Source organism: Genypterus blacodes, unplaced genomic scaffold (genome assembly GCF_046128005.1).
Source record: "Genypterus blacodes isolate CSIRO-AG114 ecotype Tasmania unplaced genomic scaffold, CSIRO-AGI_Gbla_v1 ptg000044l_1, whole genome shotgun sequence".
In the NCBI taxonomy this organism is placed as follows: domain Eukaryota; kingdom Metazoa; phylum Chordata; class Actinopteri; order Ophidiiformes; family Ophidiidae; genus Genypterus; species Genypterus blacodes.
Genome location: NW_027466857.1, coordinates 2,054,964 through 2,073,895, shown reverse-complemented (window position 1 = coordinate 2,073,895; position 18,932 = coordinate 2,054,964). Strand labels below are relative to the sequence as shown.

Genomic DNA, 18,932 nt, shown 5'->3' with positions numbered 1-18,932 from the left:
GCAAATGAGCTTTTCCTTGTGTGCAACGTAAAAACGTATGTAAAGGAATCCCACCTTGTTCTTTAGTATTCCAAATAAATAAACAAAAAAAATAGATTATATGACCTAAACCTGCCAATTTCATATTTATTGTATGTACTTCACAGTACACAGATTGGGCATAGTGTAGCATATCTGTTTCTTTCTAGAGCTCTTCTAAATACTAGACTTATAAAGTGAATGAGTAAAAAATGACAAAACAAAAAGAAAGGATTAGACCTCTGCTCAGTAATCGGCCTACAAACTAGTGTTAAGCTTTCCCTGCCTGACACCAAAAAGCACATAATGAAGTTAAGTATTTGCATTCTTGCATCAGCCCCATCTGTGAGCGCAGCAGAACTTGATGTTCATTCATGATGACTAATGTACTTTGATGTAATATAACTGCCTTGCAGACTGCTATTGAGGCTTTAATGCCACATTATGAGTCCCCCTCATTGCCAGCACTGCTGGAAATCAGATACAGTACATCATGGTGTTGGTCTTTGGTTCTAGCAAGTCCGGGGGGATGCACTGAAATGCCAATGTTTATTTGAGAAAATAGATGATTTTGTAGCTTAAGCTGAAACCAGAGGGAATGTTAGTTCTTCTTCTTCTTACTGTCTCAAGAAATACAATATATACAGACAGAGGGAGACTGGTAGAAAGAAGGAAATACACCCACACATGTAGATATAATGCTACATTCTACTTTTCCTGTGCTTTTATGAGCTATTTATGAAATTATGAAAACAGCATCATCAGACACTGAGGTAAAAAGGCAGAGGCAGTAATATATTCTGACTCTTGCAATCATGAACACCTACACCTACTGTGTCATCTCAATGGAAAAGCTCCTGACAGTCACTTGGTTGGAGGGAAGACGGTCATTCTGGCAGTACTAAACTCAACAAGCACTGCACTACAGGACCAAAGGGAAGCGAGCAGCTAGAAGCTAAAGACTAGATAAGTAATGGGGGGAAAGTTTGGGAACTCCAGATACAAGTAGAGGGATTTGTTGGCTTGTTCCTCTTTCTTTGTGTTTTTGAAGTAAAAATTCTTCAAACACATAAAATGTGAGATTTAAGTGTCAGCAGAATTGTTAAAATCAGGGGCAAAGAATAATACGTTCTCCATTTTACTGAATATTCACCCGTCGTAGTAGAATTGGAGAAAACACAGCAGTTTACAGTAAAGGGGAGAATCTAGTGGCGACAGCAGCTCAGAATACTGAATATTTCTACCAATAGATAATTTCCACCTGTGTCATTGTGTCATGTTGTGGCTATACTCTAAAATGTATTGCTTGTTGCCTTATTATATTCACAACACTGGTTCTGCTGTAGTAAATGACTCGTATCATCTAGACTACTTTGTGTTGTTGTGTGACGCCATGACATTTTAAAAGGGCAGATCATGTTAATCGATTTTCTGCATTGTGCTTTCCAGAGGGATTGAGGATGGGTCCGATCCACAGATTAATTTTACTTTGTCACAAAAATAAGCCCCCCAGTTCTTCCTCCTCATTAAACATTTTAGAGACTTAGTTCTGGCCTTCCTGGGAGTTAACGGGAGCAAGATTTTATAAGCTGTGACATTGTGGGGAAAAGATGTCTAGACTATGAAAAGAAAACGAACAAAGAAGGAAAAAATTACAAAGATATTACATACATGACCTACAACAAAAACCCCGGATCCAACATACACACCCATACACACTTGAGTAAAGGGAGACACTCACAATGGAAATTCATTAATTAATATTAATTGGTGTTAAAAAGACTCAGTTTACCATTGTGTTACGCAGCCTTCACATGGGAGTGCCGGCATGTAGCCCAGCAAAAAACAAGAATGTTTTATATCTGTAATACAAATACGTGTTGCGAGACAAGAGCCCAGACCTTCCTTCCATTCATTCTGGATATGGTTCAGTATACAGTACATATGACTTAATCAAAATAAAATACAATGTACAAGTGCAAAGTAGCATATTGCATTGTCTATTATTTTACCATTACTGTTGATAGTCTGTTTTTTATATCCTGTAGACAAATTGGAAAACAATTGTCTCTAGCTTCCTAAACAAATCATCAGAAATCTAAATTGGCAAAACATTTTTTGGTAGAGCTACCATCTTGATAGCATTTACATGTCCAACCATAGATAGCTCATCCAATATTATATTGTGCATGTCCATTTATCAATACCTTCTAAAATATTCAATTTGAGAAAGAAAATGTTTTTTGTGTTATTTTGTGATGTAGTCCTAAGTTCACCTCTGTTCCAATTGTTTGTGTATAACCTGAAATTTTGCTGAATAATGTGTCAGAATGTAAGAGTTCAGAGTTCTTCACCAGGGAAATGATTCTTCTGTCATACACCACAGTTGTTTTATGAGGTATTCAGGCTCGTTTGGTGTTGCTGAGCTCACCAGTGCGTTCTTTCTTTTTTAGGAATGTACCTAACAGTTGATTTTGCCACACCTGATGTTTTTTCTATCTCTCTGATGGGTTTGTTTTGATTTTTCATCCGAATGATGGCGTGCTTCACCGATAGTGACAACTCTTTGGACCTCATGTTGAATGTTGACAGCGACTGATTCCAAATAAGAATACCACACTTGAAATGAACTCTAGACATTTATCTGCTCCTTGTGATTGAAAAAAAATGAGGGGAAAGCAAACAGTTGACCATGGAACAGCCAATTGTCCAATTACTTTTGGTCCCTTGAAAATGGGGAGGCACATATAGAAATGGTACATTAGCTTCATAGAGGGAGACTGGAGGTGGTTTTCTTGCAATGGAATCATTTGTCAGCCTATGTAAAACTGGTGTTAAAATCTCATGAAAAGTTTAGTTAAACCATCCCCTAAATCCATCTGTATTAGGGGAATGGTAAAAAAGAATTGTGTGATTTCTAATCTTTGATATTGAAATTTCACCAACATTCCTGGATCTTTCAAATGAACTGCTAATTGAAATAATGTGCCCTAATCAGGCTGTACTATGACACAGATGTTCAGTTTGTGTTTGTTTGTGTGTCCAGGTCAGCATCTGTTTGGAGTGCAACAGCAGCAAGCTTCGCGGCCTGAAACGCAAGTGGATCCGCTGTTCAGCGCAAGCCACAGTCCTCCACCTCAAGAAGTTCATCGCCAAAAAGCTTAACCTGACATCGTTTAATGAGGTACGGACAATTACATGCTCCACTGGAGTGCATAGCAATGTGTTCACTGCTGGTCCCGTCTTGGATTGAATGTACTTTTTAGTGAAAGTGATGAATTATAAAACCACAAAAGAAAATTATTCAGGTAGACACATACGTAGTTTAGGGATTATTCACGTAGCTTTTTATGTTAAGGATTGATTTGATTGGTGCCCACTTGAAGCCCAATATCACAATTTTACCCACAAATGTTCTCTGCAAAGGTACTTTCTTTGCCTTTCTTTCCACAGACAGATGCCACACAGCAGCTTAATATAAGTTGTGATTTTCTGATGTATTTGTGAGCACAGCTGTAAAAATTACTTTCAATTACGATATTTTGACAAACTGAGTTCATCAATATGACTAAGGACTGAGAATAAGATTTACGGTGTTATAATCACCTCCCTGAGTGTAAAGCATAACGTACTGCCTTTACGTTATGCATCAAACTAATTGTGTTGTTCCTTTTCTTTTGTTTTTTTACACCAAAGTCTGCTGCATTTTGGTTTATTTTCTAGTTTGTGTACAGGCTTGGTCAAATTGCAAATGATGCCAATGTCACTGAAATGTAAAATTACAAAAATGAATGAAAACTTTAGCAGGAGTATCTCATATTGCTTTTAACAAAGAGAAGTAAGTTGACATACATTATGTTGTGATAACGGCTACATCGCCCCTGTTAATGAATTCAGTGAATTAAGTGAGCTAGCAAATTATTTCTTTCCTTCATTCCCAGATTGAGCCATTAAAGTCCAGAGTCATCTGTGATTAACAAACAGTACAGATCTACTTTTCTTACCAAATTGATTTGTAACTGTTTGGAATTAACCTGGTTATTTTGTGTTATTATTGTGTACCAGAAAGTGAGTGTAATTGCGATGGAATATCGAAAACCCTCATGTTTATAAAATTCAGCAGGAATTAGATCCTGTAATTTTGGCAGTTATTGTCTATAACCCATCTTTAGAGCAGCGTTGTGGAGGTGGGTGATAATTTGACACATGTATTTTTAGGATGTCATGACTCATCATCTCTGTCGGGGGGCTGCACGCGTTCTGTTTTTTGTCTTTGTTTCTGTCCGTCAGTGGGAGTGGGAAGAGTCCATCATCTTGTCGGCTTCCATAACAAAACTTTTTTGTGGCACCGCCCGCCGCCCCCGTCCTTGCCAGCCATTGTTGTGCTATCTATTGACTATCAAAAATTGTTGTTCAGAGTTCTATTTTTTGATAGTGAGGCAAGTGCTGAGCGTGTCAACATGGCATTTTGTCACAGAACTAAGAGTGAGCCATTAACTCACCCATCGTGTTTGTAAACCCTCCACTGTGGTTCTGTCACCCATCTAAATGTCTTTTCAGCTAACAGCAATGAATGAATGATGAGGCAATGCTTGGACTGAGTGCACCATCCGTGATGATTGCAGATATAACATTTTTGATTGTGAATCTGAGCTAAATTGAAATATATAATCAACAAGTTCGATAGAGAGATGGATGGATGCTAAACTGATTTTTATATTCTTGTATTTTCTATTTTGAAAACCCAGGAAAATTTGATTACAAGGAACGGGCCACAAATAATGGAATTTTACATTAGCAATTCTCAATGTTTCCTTCTTTAGACTTAGAAGGTAAAGTCAAAGTACTGTACATTTCCATTATCAACATGTTGAAAGGATGGCCTGTCCCCAACTTAAATTTCTATTTATTCCTGTTAGTTCCTGCCAAGAGTGTAAGAGTGTGCACTCATGCTCTAAAGCTACTGTACTCTACCACTGCTTCCAAACTCACTGGTTAGGGCAGAATCTTGCCGTAATTTCTTACCTGCATCAGTTGCCTCCACTCTGCTGTGATAGGAAAGTGACAGAGGAATGCACTCGACACTTCAGAAGTCAGTGCCTCTCCTCTCTAGGCAGCCACTCCTTGATATGCAAATGATTATTCAGAGGTGTGTTGTTGTGCAGCCCTGCATATATGTCACGCACATTTTGATGAGCAGGATCCGCTTGCGTGAAGGTTTGGAGTCATCGCCATCTCAAAGATGTGATCTATAACTTTCTGGATGTGCGTACGCTATGATTCCCAGCGTAGAGATTGGGGTACGCATATTCCACGATCTGAATTGTTTCGTCCATATGATTATAATTGATGCCCTGTACTGTTTCCACTGGTTAGTGTTATTATGGTTAGACCCAGCAGGTGGAGCAGTGTTCTTCTCTCTGTCTTTTGATTGGCAGAGGCATGGCTTAGTTCAGCATGTTGACTTTGAAGGAGGAGAGGTGGATTAGCATTGTTAGTATTGGATGCAAGTGAAATTTTTCCAAAAAGTCTCATTGTCAAAATCAACCTCCCCAGTTTCCTTTTTGGAAGTAAAGATGAGAGAGGCTAGCTAGATGATGGTAGGAATAGCTGGTAGTAGGTTGTTTAAGCATTAAAACCTGAATTTTCAAACCCAACATGAGAAAACCAAAAACAGTTGTCATATACAAGCACTGTCATTGTCCAGTTGTGTTTAAGAGTATTTTTGTCAGAAAATTCAAACATTTCAGGCGAGATATTCTTCAACTATTTTTCTTTTCACAGCTCGATATTTTATGCAACGAGGAAATCCTGGGCAAGGACCACACTTTGAAATTTGTTGTTGTGACAAGATGGAGATTCAAGGTAATGATTTGTTGATGATGTTCACAAACATAATGTGGTGTCATTTTCCCGTGTGTGTTGTTGTTGTAGCTCTGTTTTGCGTTTTTCTACTCTTTTTCTCCACTGAAGCTTAAGGTGGTGCCGCATCCACCCATGATGGCAGAGTAACGTTCAGACAAATGCACAGACACAAGCAAAATTATAGGAGGATGCAGTTGGAATTCATAGTATTTCTAGAATCCAAAACTTTTTTTTTTTACAACAGAGCTGTATAATTATTTATTAGATTATATAACATTCTGTGTTAATGATTTTATGAAGCAGAGATAAAGTTGTAGTAGTGTTTTTTGTATTGAATGAATGCATTGATGTTCGGTGTCCTTGCCAGTTCATGGTTGTTTCAAATACTGACTGGTCTTGAGGTTATGTCTTGATTTTTTTTTTCATTCCAGAAATCACCACTCCTGCTCCATTACAGACCCAAGATGGATCTGCTGTAGCTAAAACAGACTTGACGGTTGTTTAGTGCCCGGTGGCCGTGGACTGTGCCGAAACCATTTTATTTATGCAGAGACGATCAACCAACACCAAGCAAACACCCATGGTAAAATGTCTACACAAGCCAGCAAAATGGGATCCAAAGGGGGCAGACGAGAGAAATAAATCAAACCTGGTGACCTCCAGCACAGATTCTGCACCACTGGTGCGTTTTTAGGGACTCACACAACCATTTTTTTGTCAGCTACATCCTAGATATGTGAACATAAAATAAAAAAATGGAGAGAAAGCATATATTTATACTTTTGTACAGAAGAGACATATGGAACCAAGACACTACTGGTGCTCTGTTTACATGCAAACAAGATGTCGGGAACCACATGACTTTTTCAGCTTCATCCTCCTGAGAAGATGACTGGAGAGGAGATAAGAAAGTTTTTATATAAAGGCATTTTCCGGTTTTTCCCTTTCCCAACACACTTGACATGTCTTGGGAGCACACAAAGTATATGAAAAAATTATAAAAGGCATCAACAATTTTACGCTGTTTATCCAGTAAAAATCTTAGTCTCTGAAGTTTTTTTATTTTGTTTTATTTGCTTTGTCTAATTGGTTAATGGGTTCTTGATGATTGTCAATTGTGAATAGGCTAAAAAATTGTGTAGTAATTTATGTTCTATATACCAATTATTGTACATACAGTATAATGTCATTACGAGAGAGAGTAAGAGAGACTTTAGACTGTTAAAGAGGGGATCCCGGAAGTGCTATCTCTATGTTGGTCATGATTTAGGATTTTAATGACAGACTGGCTATCAGTATCAAAATATATAAATGCATCTTTATGTTTTTGTGTGTCCTCAAAACACAAAAACAAATATCAAATCCTGACATGATGTCCATGTGGGGCCTAATAAGTTGTGTTGCTCTGATAGCATTACAAGACTTCAAAACTGTCCGTTCATGTGCTACTCATGTCACCTGCATTCCACGAAATAAAGTTGTTTTTTGTGAAAGTATAATCAAACAAAGTATTTTACAATATATACCAAACACTGATGTCCGGTAATTCAAAATGCAGCCAGGCAGAGAGGAAATTCATTCAAATTTTTTTTTTCATTATGTTCCCTTTATGTATTCTAGCTATGGAGTTAAGTTCTAAATATCCATCCATGTGTTTTGCAATCACTCATCAGCACCTGAGCCTGGTTGGCAAATCCACATCCACCGAGATGTTTACAGCTAACAGATGTTGTTACCACACTATTCCTGCATTCAATCACCTTCCTGTGGACAATTTCAACGTGTGTTGCAAATTTAGTGCAGAACACTCTAAAATACAGAAAACACACACACACACCAGTCTCACTAATCAGCCTAAAACAGACATTATCTGAAACATAGAAAGGCAACGGATCTGTCTGCTAATCTGTGAATCCAGCAATCTCTTGGCAAAAGGCACACTCAAACCTTTTGCTCTGTGGTGCACTGTACTTTGTTATGACTGACCATTTTGGGAAGCCTGAACACACGCACGTTACTGTCACACGATGGAGTGCTGAAGTGGTTGGGGTTATGTAGACTTACAAGAGGTCTTTGCCTTCCTTATTCCTATCCAGCACCACTCTGATGTTATTTCTGAGGTACTGGTTGTACACAAGGTTTTGCTACAACTCTGATTTAGAAAAAAGGTTAAAATGTTAATACTGTAGGTTATGTTATTTCCATCTTTTAAATGCCCCAGTGTTTCTTCAAAGAACATTTAGGTTATTGATAAAAGTCTTGCAATGGACAAAGTTAATGCTGGAACCTGCAGCCACCCCACTTCAATACTCCATTGAGATCCTGTGTGTTCACTTTTCCATTTGCAGCGGAAATTTTACTGCTTAAGAAAAAAAACAACTATCATACAGCTTTACATTTTAAATAAGGTAAAGTTACACTTCTGAAAGTCAAGGGGATTTTTTTAAATCCTCAACTGTTTTGTAACTTGGAATTATATGCAAAAAAGCCAGTGTTCAATATTTTTGACTTGACAACACCCATTTTAACAATTCAGACTTTGCACAGAGATGGAGATTCTTGGAACAATTTGTTAAGAATTCCTGAATTGAGTACTGTTTGGTCATTTGGTGCTTAAAACTGTTTTTGAGGAGGATTGTTCCTCAAGAACTGATCTTACTGTGTGACAAACGAAATGTCTTAAGTCTCAGCTAAAACTGCTAAACTGTGTTAAACGTTAACCACAACTGGATCCCTTAATGCCATGTCAGACCATAGTAGTATTACCTCACTGACTCTCTCTCAAAAATTAATGGATATTTACCTTTGTGTTGTATCTGCCCTCAAAAAGCTGTTTTGTCTGTATGTTCAAATGCAAGATTCCTACGTGTGAAATGGTCCCAAACCTGGAAAGTCTTAAAATTCACTCCAAATACAAGTTATTGTTATGTAGGCCCTCTGCCATATTGTTGTTTTGTATAATGATCTTCAGTTAAGCCAGCAACTACTGTCCTACAATCTCTCCATATTCAGTGTGGGGTAATTCATAAAACACAGCAAAAAAGTTCCCTCCTTCTAAATGTCTGTGGCTGGTCTCCTCTAGCATTTGCATCTAAAGAGGCAATAGAAATGAGTTTGTACGAGTGAAATTTGTCCCTTGCCCCAACATGTCACCTTTTCCATAAGCTTTTCATAAATCACACAGCCATGAACATTTTTAAAACTGAATCAGTCTTTTGATAATCTTGGTATGAAATCCAGGTGATATTTTAGACTCTATTTGGCTTCCATGGGTTCAGTGATGAATAAAAAGCTATGAGCGTTCTTTCAGTCATCCAGGTACAATAGAAGCTAAATAGCTGAAAACTCACATTGGATTTAGATCAGTAGTGGAGACGTTTTGCAATTCATCCGAAAGGGTTCCTCCACAAGACGGGTGGTTTGAGGCACAGTTTGCTGTTGCTCATAAATCTGTTCCTCAGCTTTTCCCAGAAAACACAGGTGATGGCGGTGATGATTACATGGTTGAATTTTGTTTTCAATCTCATCCACATTTCCAATTGGGTGGGTCAGTTTAAGCGGCAGACATGTTTGCTAGGTGAGGAATAGTGGCTCCAATTGCCACATTGATCTGCACTAGGGAAGACTTTCGGATGAAGTCAGAATTCAACATTACTGTAAATCCAGCAGGAGTCTCCGATGGCTTAGCAACAAGCACAGTAATATAGAAGCTCACTCAGTTGATTGATTAGTTTTTGTGCAAACCCCCCGCCCCCCCACCCTCCCATCAGAGCAGCTTTCCGTTATCATAATACTTATTTAGTGTGGCACTGTGGAGCTTTTGTGTTGTAATTATTTTATGAATTACCTCCAATGGCGTGGATTTAAAGATTGTGGTGAATGTTGGAGAGTTAACTCTAGGAGATGAAATCCGAATGTCTCCATTTGAAGAATTCTTGAGAATTGGTTTCTAGACAAAAAACTGACCTGGCAAACACACAGAACAGCAGTGTTTGATTGAACCTGCCTGGAGACCCACATTTTGTGGGATTTGACACATTAGAATAACTGATATAACAGAAAAACATAATGAAGTCAAATTGGTTTCCTGATTAGCTGAACTTTTGGACACTAAGCATAAACAATTACTATGAATCATTTTCAGCAATTAAACCCTAACTTTGATCTTGGAGCACATGTTCAAGTCTGCAAGCATGTCACCCTATAGTTCATCATACATCATCTTTTTCTGCGGGAATAAAGCTGCAAAATTATCCAACAAGGTGCTACTACAATCAGTATGTTTACATGCATGTTAAAACTTGCTAACAGAAATAATTTACTGTGTTATAATCAGTCAGCAAATCTGCCTGGATTTCCTCAGTGGCCAGGCTTCCTCAATGCTCTATGCCTTTGAAATCCATTGGTGTGTTCAACACAAAAATCTCTATAGTATGCATGTAAACATACTGAACAATGACATAAACAATGTTCTCAACACATTCTGATCTATGTGGAACACTCTGCTCTCTACTCATTGTAACAAAGCTGATTGTGAATGGTTTCATGTTTGATTTCCTCAGTTTCCTTTCCTTTCCATCTGTTGTTTCTCTGTGCATACATATCATGTTTTTCATAACATTACATTTTTGGATATTGTTCCCCCAGTATAACACGGTTCTATCAGTCATCTTGGTTGAAAATTTGTTTAGCCTGTTATCCTTAAAGCCCTGTATCTGTATGTAATTGGTCTGGGGCAGAGGGAACCTTCTAATATTAAGGTCAGGATAGGTCACATGGGATAGGTTTGCACTTTTTATGTCCATAAGACTAACTCAGGTGTACACTGCATCAATACTAGAACACATGTATCAAAAGTAATCCCAACAATTAAGAAAATCATACCAAAAAGTAGACAACTGTTGCAACAAGACAAATGGAATGACTTGATTAATGCAAACAATTATTTGACCATCAAACCCTCAGCCTTCTGGTGCTACAGATTGTGTACCTTTTTTTATCGCTATCACCATGTTAAAATATTTTGGGCATCAGTTGGCTTCCTCTTGGATTTCGTCCTTTAACATGCAGGTCTTGTTACGTCTTACCCCTGGTTTCTGAGCTTTGTTCCTTGAATTTTGGGATCTTAGCTTCGGACTGGAGACCAGAGGAAACCAAAGGTTTTCTGTCTTCTTTTTGGATGGTCATGGCTTATCTCTGGCTAAAATGCCACTGGTGCTCTCTATGGTGCTACCAACTCCTCGCTTCAAACGTACTCTAAGAACAATTGATTTAGAAACAGGATTTCACGTGTTAGAAGGTGCTGTCTTTCCTATCAATTTGGTTTTTCCATGCCTGGACATGCTCTGGAAAGCAAACGATAGACTTTTTAATAAGTTGTAGACTTGGCTGGTTGTATTGGGGCTGGTGCTATGAAAAGTAAATTGGTGAGAAACTAGGTGTGCTAGCTGCATTTCCGGCCTAAGAAAGGAACTCGCAGTCATTGCTGGTTCCTCTGCCTGATCTGAATTCTCCTTGCTAGGATGTCGGTGCCTCTTTGAGACAGTCGGCCTTACTCAAACCCATAAAAAAAAAATTCTGCAAGCACATGTGTATAATATTCATACCTGGCAGCAGGTTTTGCTGAAATGTTCAGTTGAACATTTGTTACACCTTCACATTCGTGGCTAAAGTTTTAGTTGGGAGAGTGTGATTCTCAGTCTCCCATCCCTTTTTTTTCTATCAGCCCTAGTATTGAGACATTACTTCCACTTGACATCAAAGCTAAGAGGCTTACAGAAGGCTTGATGCTGATTTGCTGCAGATACACGCCATATCAGCTCCAGCGTTGAGGCAGGGTGAACTGTCAGTGTCAGCCCATACACTCCTCTCTGATTTGACCTTGAACACCTGTCAGCACATTTGTTATCTCCTACTTGGTTCGGTTTGAGGCGAGCTGTGTTAAATTACCCTTAGCTGGGGTCCCACAGGTTCACGTGGACTGCCAGTACCAGTGGATTGTTTTCTTCCCTAGCACTTTGTTGTGAAGACAAGTTAACAATGTACTTTGGCTACTTTGTACACCAATTGCCAGACAGAGAAGTCTCTTAAGGTTGCTCTCTACAGGCAGCAGGATCCATTTTGAGCTTGTTGGCAACAAAGCCAACCAAATCTTTTTGTTTACTGCTCTGTAATAAGTCTCCACCCTGGGAATGTGATGGCTTTTCTTGTTGCCCAGCTCACTCAGACTCCTGTAATGCTTGGTAATCTCACAGGCTGGCTTCTTGTGTGAGACTGTAAGAGAGACAGAGACTTCCAGGGTCACTCAGACAGACAGATTGGGTAAAATACTCTCCACAGGTATGGATTGTCTGGCCGGAGGTGGTGTAGCTGTGTAGGGCTCTGCTCTAAAAGGCTGCTTGGCTCTGAAAAGCATCACACTTGAGTGCCCTGAATCACATCGTCATGGGTGGTGCCGTTTGAAGAGCAAATTACTTGTTAAATTATGGATTGTGTTACCACCTCAGGATCATGGCTGATGCCTTTAGAGTTGCTGTACTGCTGCTGAACACAAGGGGTACGTGATATAAAAGTGAATTTGTTTTTCAAAGATGTAACGGATCAAAACAGCTCCCCTTGACATTTACACTGTCACTAAATTATTAGGTCTACCTAATGCAATATAATGCAATCTGACAGCCCCTTTGTAAAGGTTGTAATGTCCAGATTTTGTTCTCATATGTTCATTAAATGTGCAGTCCATTAATGCTCAGTTCTCCTCATGCTTATGGAGTAAATTCTGACCATTTCTGAACATTACAATCTTGCAAAGCTGCTGTATTGCATTTGCACATATAGGTTTACCTAATAAGCTTGTAAGTCAGTGTATGATCACCGCAGTGAAGACTCTTTAATGGAGATGCCACAGGTTATGGTCTTGTTTTGGTACCACAGGTTGTGTCGTACTTATTGCTGTTGTAATTTAAGCAATAGTTCAGTCGCTTAGATGTCTGACAAGGAAAAAGGACTTTGAGACAAAACCGGAACCTTGCATCTGATAACACTATCAAGGCTTGTTATTGTGAAAAACTTAAGTGAATCTATGGAGAGGAACCCATACTCATATTCATCTTTGAAAGGATTGTATACAAATCATTTAGCACCACAGAGTCACAGTGAATAAAAATAAAGTAGCAAGTGATTTAATGTCATCAAAACAATTGACTAAACATAGATCTGCCACCACGATATTAGTATCACACGACATTGTGACACTGGTAAAATGGTCTATTTAAACTGTTGCTTTCAGATATTCTCTGTATAAATTTGAACAGCTGAATGTCCCCATGAGCCATTACATGACATCAATACATTTGTCCTTTTAAAAACAAAATGGTGAAAAAAGAGTTGTGCTTGTTGGTTTCTGAATTTTTGAAAGAGATTTGCTCCAATTGTTTTTTTTTCCAAACCAATTGATCAAATCGCTCAAATTATAATTTGCAGTGCGATTTATCGTTCATATAGACTTGATGCTCTATGTATAACAAACATAAAAAGGTGGGTTTTTTTCAGTCAAGCAAAAACAAACAAAAAAATCGTAAAAAGTTAATCTGATATTGTATTTGCCAGGAAAACGTGCAATATACTCATCTCAGATTATTCCAGGCTTTAGCGTTGTACTCCAATTTTTATTTGTAGTAATTACTTTTTCCAGTCAAAGCCTCAGGTCACTTAATGCCTTCTGGTCCTGAGGGTAACCAGGAAATCTCAGATCATACACTAATGCAGCAGAAATACATAATGACTGGATTTTTGCCTCTTTTGTCTCCGTTTTTGTTCTTTTCGTTTTGTGACTGTTTCACAGATTTTGATTTCAGGTTCCCACAGGCGCTTTCTCAGGTGCCTTTTTCCTTTCCTTTTGTATTATTTATTGCACATGTAATGATCTGGTTTCCATTGCTACATTTAATTCAATGAGTTTTGGGTCGGGAATGGGGTTAAACTTTCTTACATACAAAACTACAGAAGCTTTTGTCAAAACTCAAGTGTGTATTTCATCAATAAATGCCTTTAAAAGTGCTGCTGCTGCTGCTGTGATGATTGATTTGTTTCTATTATAAGAATATGTTACAGGCACTGATCCCCAAATCATTTTTTTTTAAGTGGCTCATACCTGAAATGACCTGCTTGTGCTAATGCTGGACTATTTTGCAGATTAAAGTTTAAAAATGCCACAATGCATTGAGGACAAGTTACAGCGTGGGCATTTGCAGTAATGATCACTACTACATCATTAATATGCGGCAGAGCATAAGTAGAATGGCATTGCATTTTCTGATGTTCATCAGAATGAAATTTCCTGTTATGAATGTTGCTTAGAACGGATATTAGAATATCACATTTCTGATACTTGCCACATATGAGCAAAACAGTTGTTTTGCCTCTACCTGGTGGTGTATAGGTTTTTGTCTATATATTACACATTTACAGAAACAATACATAATCCACGTTTTGGTATAATCTGTATGCACTTGGACAAATGATAAGTGCAGAGCTCACCTTGTTGATATTGACGAAGACACACACACACCTTGCCACCTCTATTGCTTCTGACATTCCTCTTTTTTTGCTACACCTGTATAGTGTAATTACAATCCAAGAGTAGCAATACATTTTCCATTTGTAAAACTGAATATTCTATTTCTGAAATGTGTATGATTTAAGTGTGGTTTTCTTCTCATTGCCTCTGCAAAATAGGTTATGTTTTTGGTTGTCTGTCTCTCAGTTGGATATCTCAAAATGTTGACACACTTCAAATAAACTTTGTGGGCAGGTTGGACATGATCTAGTGAAGAGCCCACATATTTCGCTTGGAAGCAGAGCAGTATCTGCAGGTAATTCATTGCACATGTTTAATTTATAACAGTATTATATGATTGAGCTTTGAGACACAGGAGAAGATAAATCACCATGGACTATTGGCAGGAATAGTGTTTCACACTGAACAGCTTTCATTCAGAACAGGTGCAGCTTCACTTCACCACTGCTATCAGGCAGTGTAATTACTCTCACAGATTCACAATAAGCTGTAGTTGTTTCTGAGGAAAGTGACAGTAATTGCTGAGAGCTGGTGATTGCTGAGAGCTCTGGCTTGAAAAGTGGTTGCAAGAATAGATTAGACTGCCAGAAACTGTTTAAAGTAAAAGCTGGAAAGAAGAAGTATATTATAATTGAAAAGAGTTGTGTAGTTTGTACACAATACCAAAACAACTTTTACTGATCGAGGCTTACTTTTCAAAGAAGACAAGAAAAAACTCAATTAGGAAAGATTGGGAAAACAGATCAGATATGCCTCCTTCCTCGATGGGCAATCAAAACTTGTGTTGCAATTCTTTCTCTGCGTTTGACCGGCCTGAACTACACCCAGGACCTTTGGGTATAAGGGAACAGCTGCAGGGACTCTTGATCTGGACCAAATTGCACATATTGATGGTATTAGTAATAGTATGCTATTATGGGATGAATACTGTATGTCATTTATTTCATTCAGATTGATTGTTAATTTTTGAAGATGGATAGAAATGATGGAAATGTTAGATCATTTCACAAATTTCTTTATCCACCTCTACATTAAGACACCAAAAATTAATACCTCCACCAGGTTTTTATCAAAGCTGATTTACAAAGGTTGGAAATATATAGTACAGCAAAGGAGCCATTAACCAGCACAATGTGTTATTGTACTTACCACTATATTCTCTTCCAACTATGATGCTATTCCTATGATGTGAGCTTACTGATAGCTGTGTTGGGCTTGGAGGATCACGAATGTGAATTTACACAGAGGATGAACAAGATTTTCCTCGTTGTGGATATGCGTGGATGCCGTGGAAGTCACCTCTACTGCTCTTGGATGTGTCCGACAGCTATGAGGCAGGGGGAGCAACAGTTCGGCAAGAAGTGATGTGAGTGCTACATTGTTTGTACAAACAATGTCAAATAAGAAGACAAGAACTTTTTGGGCAAAGAAAATGCCCGCCAACCTGTTGTTACTGCATTCTACTGGCGTCTGTTGTCAGTTACTGTATGTCATGTTATGAGACCAAAAAACCGCAATCCTAAGTATTACTCTTTACCCTTGTAAAAAATGAAATAAGTGTCAATGTCTATGTTTATAGTTTCCTCTTTCTGTCAATGGTTTGGCACAAATTGGAACAATTTGGAGTTCACTGCACCTCAGAGATTAAATTCTTCCTGACTTATGATTGCATTTGACTTATTATTTATTTATTTTCATTAACTTCAAATTATGTCCCCTACATGGGGTTGGCAATATTGTGGCTTCACATTATTACTGTCCTGTGACACTAGGCATATAAAGACAAAGGAAAGGTCCATTATTCATCAGACAGGACACTGAGTTGTTGCAATTACTCTTCAGCCAGTGGAGAAATATATCAAAGCTTCTTTTCTTATATCTCCCAAAACAAAATGTTTTATGAGTACTAAGGACTTCTGATTGTGTTATTAGTTGTTTTGTCAATCAAAATGATGACCATTTAACCTTTCAAGTTTTTATTTTGTTATTTGCATTTATGATTATATTGTATTAATATAATATGGCTCTCCGAATGATGATGGTTTCTTCTTGGTCAGTCGCTTTCTTGAGCGGTTGTTATAACTCAATACAAAAGTATTTTGCTGTCGTTTCACTTGCCTGATAACTCAGTTACCGAGCGGGCCCACTGCCCACTACTTTTCCCAGTGTTTGACACATTCCCACCAATTTACACATACTGTTCCACATTGGTGTCTTACATTGGATCTTCAGGTAGAGGCAGCCACGCCGTTGTGACCAGAAGACTCAGTGAGTGAGCACTGTGTTCCATTCAGGGCTCCGACAAATGAAAAGGGGCTGAAGTTGCCTAAATTCCTTTATTCAAGTGAGTGCATCCACACAATATGTTGATTGGCTCACAGCTAATAGTAAGCTATGTTAATCCTATTGTTTAGTAACCTATGGTATTGCTTTTCAGATGTCACTGCCTCTGCATTCTCAACATTGTCAGACATTTACTCAGTTACTGGAGAAATTAGGTGAATGAACTTGCATGTAGGGTAGACGGGAATGTATATTAACAATAAGGTGTGTAGGGAGCCCAATGTTACATCTTTGTGGAAAACTAAAGGCAAGAATTAAGGTATCAATTTCTATACCAAAACTGGCTTTAACACAGGGAAGGAGCCTCACCTCACAGGAATGTGATAATGGACCATTATCTCCGTGCCATAATAAAAATGTCAACTCATCTCTGAACAGAATGTAGCTAAACTTCCATACACCTGTGTTCACGATCATTCATTTTCTTCATTTGATTGTGTATTTAAACATTTCAACAGGTCATGGATTTTGCATTCCCCCATTAGTAAGCACTTGGTAACAGCAGCAAGGAAAAATTCCCCTTTAACAGGAAGAAACCTCAGGCAGAACCGGGCTCTAGGTGGGTGGGTATAGAGAGAGAGAGCCACACAGAGAAGCACAGCAACAATAAAGATAGGACAAGTGTAAATATGACTAATGATATTAATACTAATAACAGGACAGGGTCTTCATCTCTACAGGACAGGCCTCCACAGCAACCTGTCAGATGAGAGTACACAGAAAACTCTGGGGAAGAAGTACGGTTAGATAGAGAAGGGAAGGAGGAGAGAGGAGCTCAGTGCATCGTGGGAAGTCCCCCAGCCGTCTAGGCCTATAGCAGCATAACTACGGGCTGGTTCAAGGCAAGCCAGGCCAGCCCTTACTATAATCTTTATCAAAAAGTGTTAAGCCTACCCTTAAACGTAGAGAGGATTGTCTAGAGGTTCTAGTCTCTGTAATAAAATTTGGTCAAATGTGGTGTCAAATGCAGCACTAAGATCTAATAGAACAAGCACAGTTGTAAACACACTTTGTCTGATGCAATCAGAAGGTCATTTGACCTTTCACAAGTGCTGTCTCTGTACTAAAGTGGGCTCTAAATCCGGACAAAAAAAACCTTCGATAAACTATTGTCCATAACTGATTGGCGACTGCTTTTTCGAGGATCTTGGAGAGAAAGGGAAGATTAGATCTAACCCTGTAGTTTGCCAGTTGTGGTATGCCTGGTTCAAGAGTAGTTTTTTTAATAAGAGGTTTAATACAGCTACTTTTAGGGACCGTGGTACATAGCCTGTTACTAAACTGTTATGCCAGCAAAAACACTGCTGCCTCGAGAGCTCAAATTCACAGAATGCGAAAAGGCACTGTTAGCTACTGTATGGGCCGTTATAAACACTACATGGCCATAAAGTTCTCAATAGCCAAAGGATGGAGTTGTGACCCGTGTTGCCTGTCTTGGCTGATGGAGTGTCACACCAAATCAACCAGAGGCAGCAAGTACTTCCTCAAAGTGACCTGTGCTTTCACCAATTGGGTGGAATGTTTGCCAGCGCCAAACGACACAGCCCAAACCACGGCTTACCTGCTGATGGTTCAGGTTCTTGTGGTTCAGGTTACCAATTGGCATTTGACACTTGACAGTAAAAGTCTTCGATTGCAGTATCCTGGAACTTTGCTTTCAGGCCACCGTCGCTCTGAAGGTCTATCAAGTCCATCTAGAGTTGATGGGGCGCGCTGTCAACGTCGGTGGTGAATGGATTGTCAAAGATGGCAAAGCCTGGGTGCTGCGTTTTAAAGTCGCAGAAGAAACATCAAACTCGTTAATTAAACGTCTCACTTTGGTAACCAACCGAGCGCATGAGAACGCACCGGGCACTGAGGCCGAGATGCTCTGACACAGAAAAATGGGCAAGGTTGGGACTACAGTAGTTCCACAGGTGCAGTTTATGCTGGAAAGCTGTGATCATGCTGAACGTCTGTGTGATGACTTGTTTGCGACCCTGCAGCCTGTGGTTCAGTTGGGTGAGATGATCGGTTATGTCACAAAACATAGCAAAATCACACAGCTGGTTTGGATCTGACAGTTCAGGCAAGGGTTTACCTTTCCTGCTTCTTGACCGATAATGCCATGATAGGTTATCAGAGTTGT

At 38.9% G+C, this 18,932-nt stretch overlaps 1 protein-coding gene across 1 annotated transcript in view; it reads left to right on the top strand.

The window, feature by feature from the left end:
• pcgf3 (polycomb group ring finger 3) overlaps window positions 1-13,941 on the top strand; it is a 49,229-nt gene extending 35,288 nt beyond the window's left edge. Inside the window, exons 8-10 of the mRNA XM_076149130.1 lie at window positions 3,065-3,202; window positions 5,803-5,883; window positions 6,315-13,941. Coding sequence (XP_076005245.1) covers window positions 3,065-3,202; window positions 5,803-5,883; window positions 6,315-6,362 — 267 coding nt within the window. The 3' untranslated portion in view covers window positions 6,363-13,941. The remainder of the gene's footprint in view (window positions 1-3,064; window positions 3,203-5,802; window positions 5,884-6,314) is intronic.
• Window positions 13,942-18,932: the final 4,991 nt, after the last annotated feature.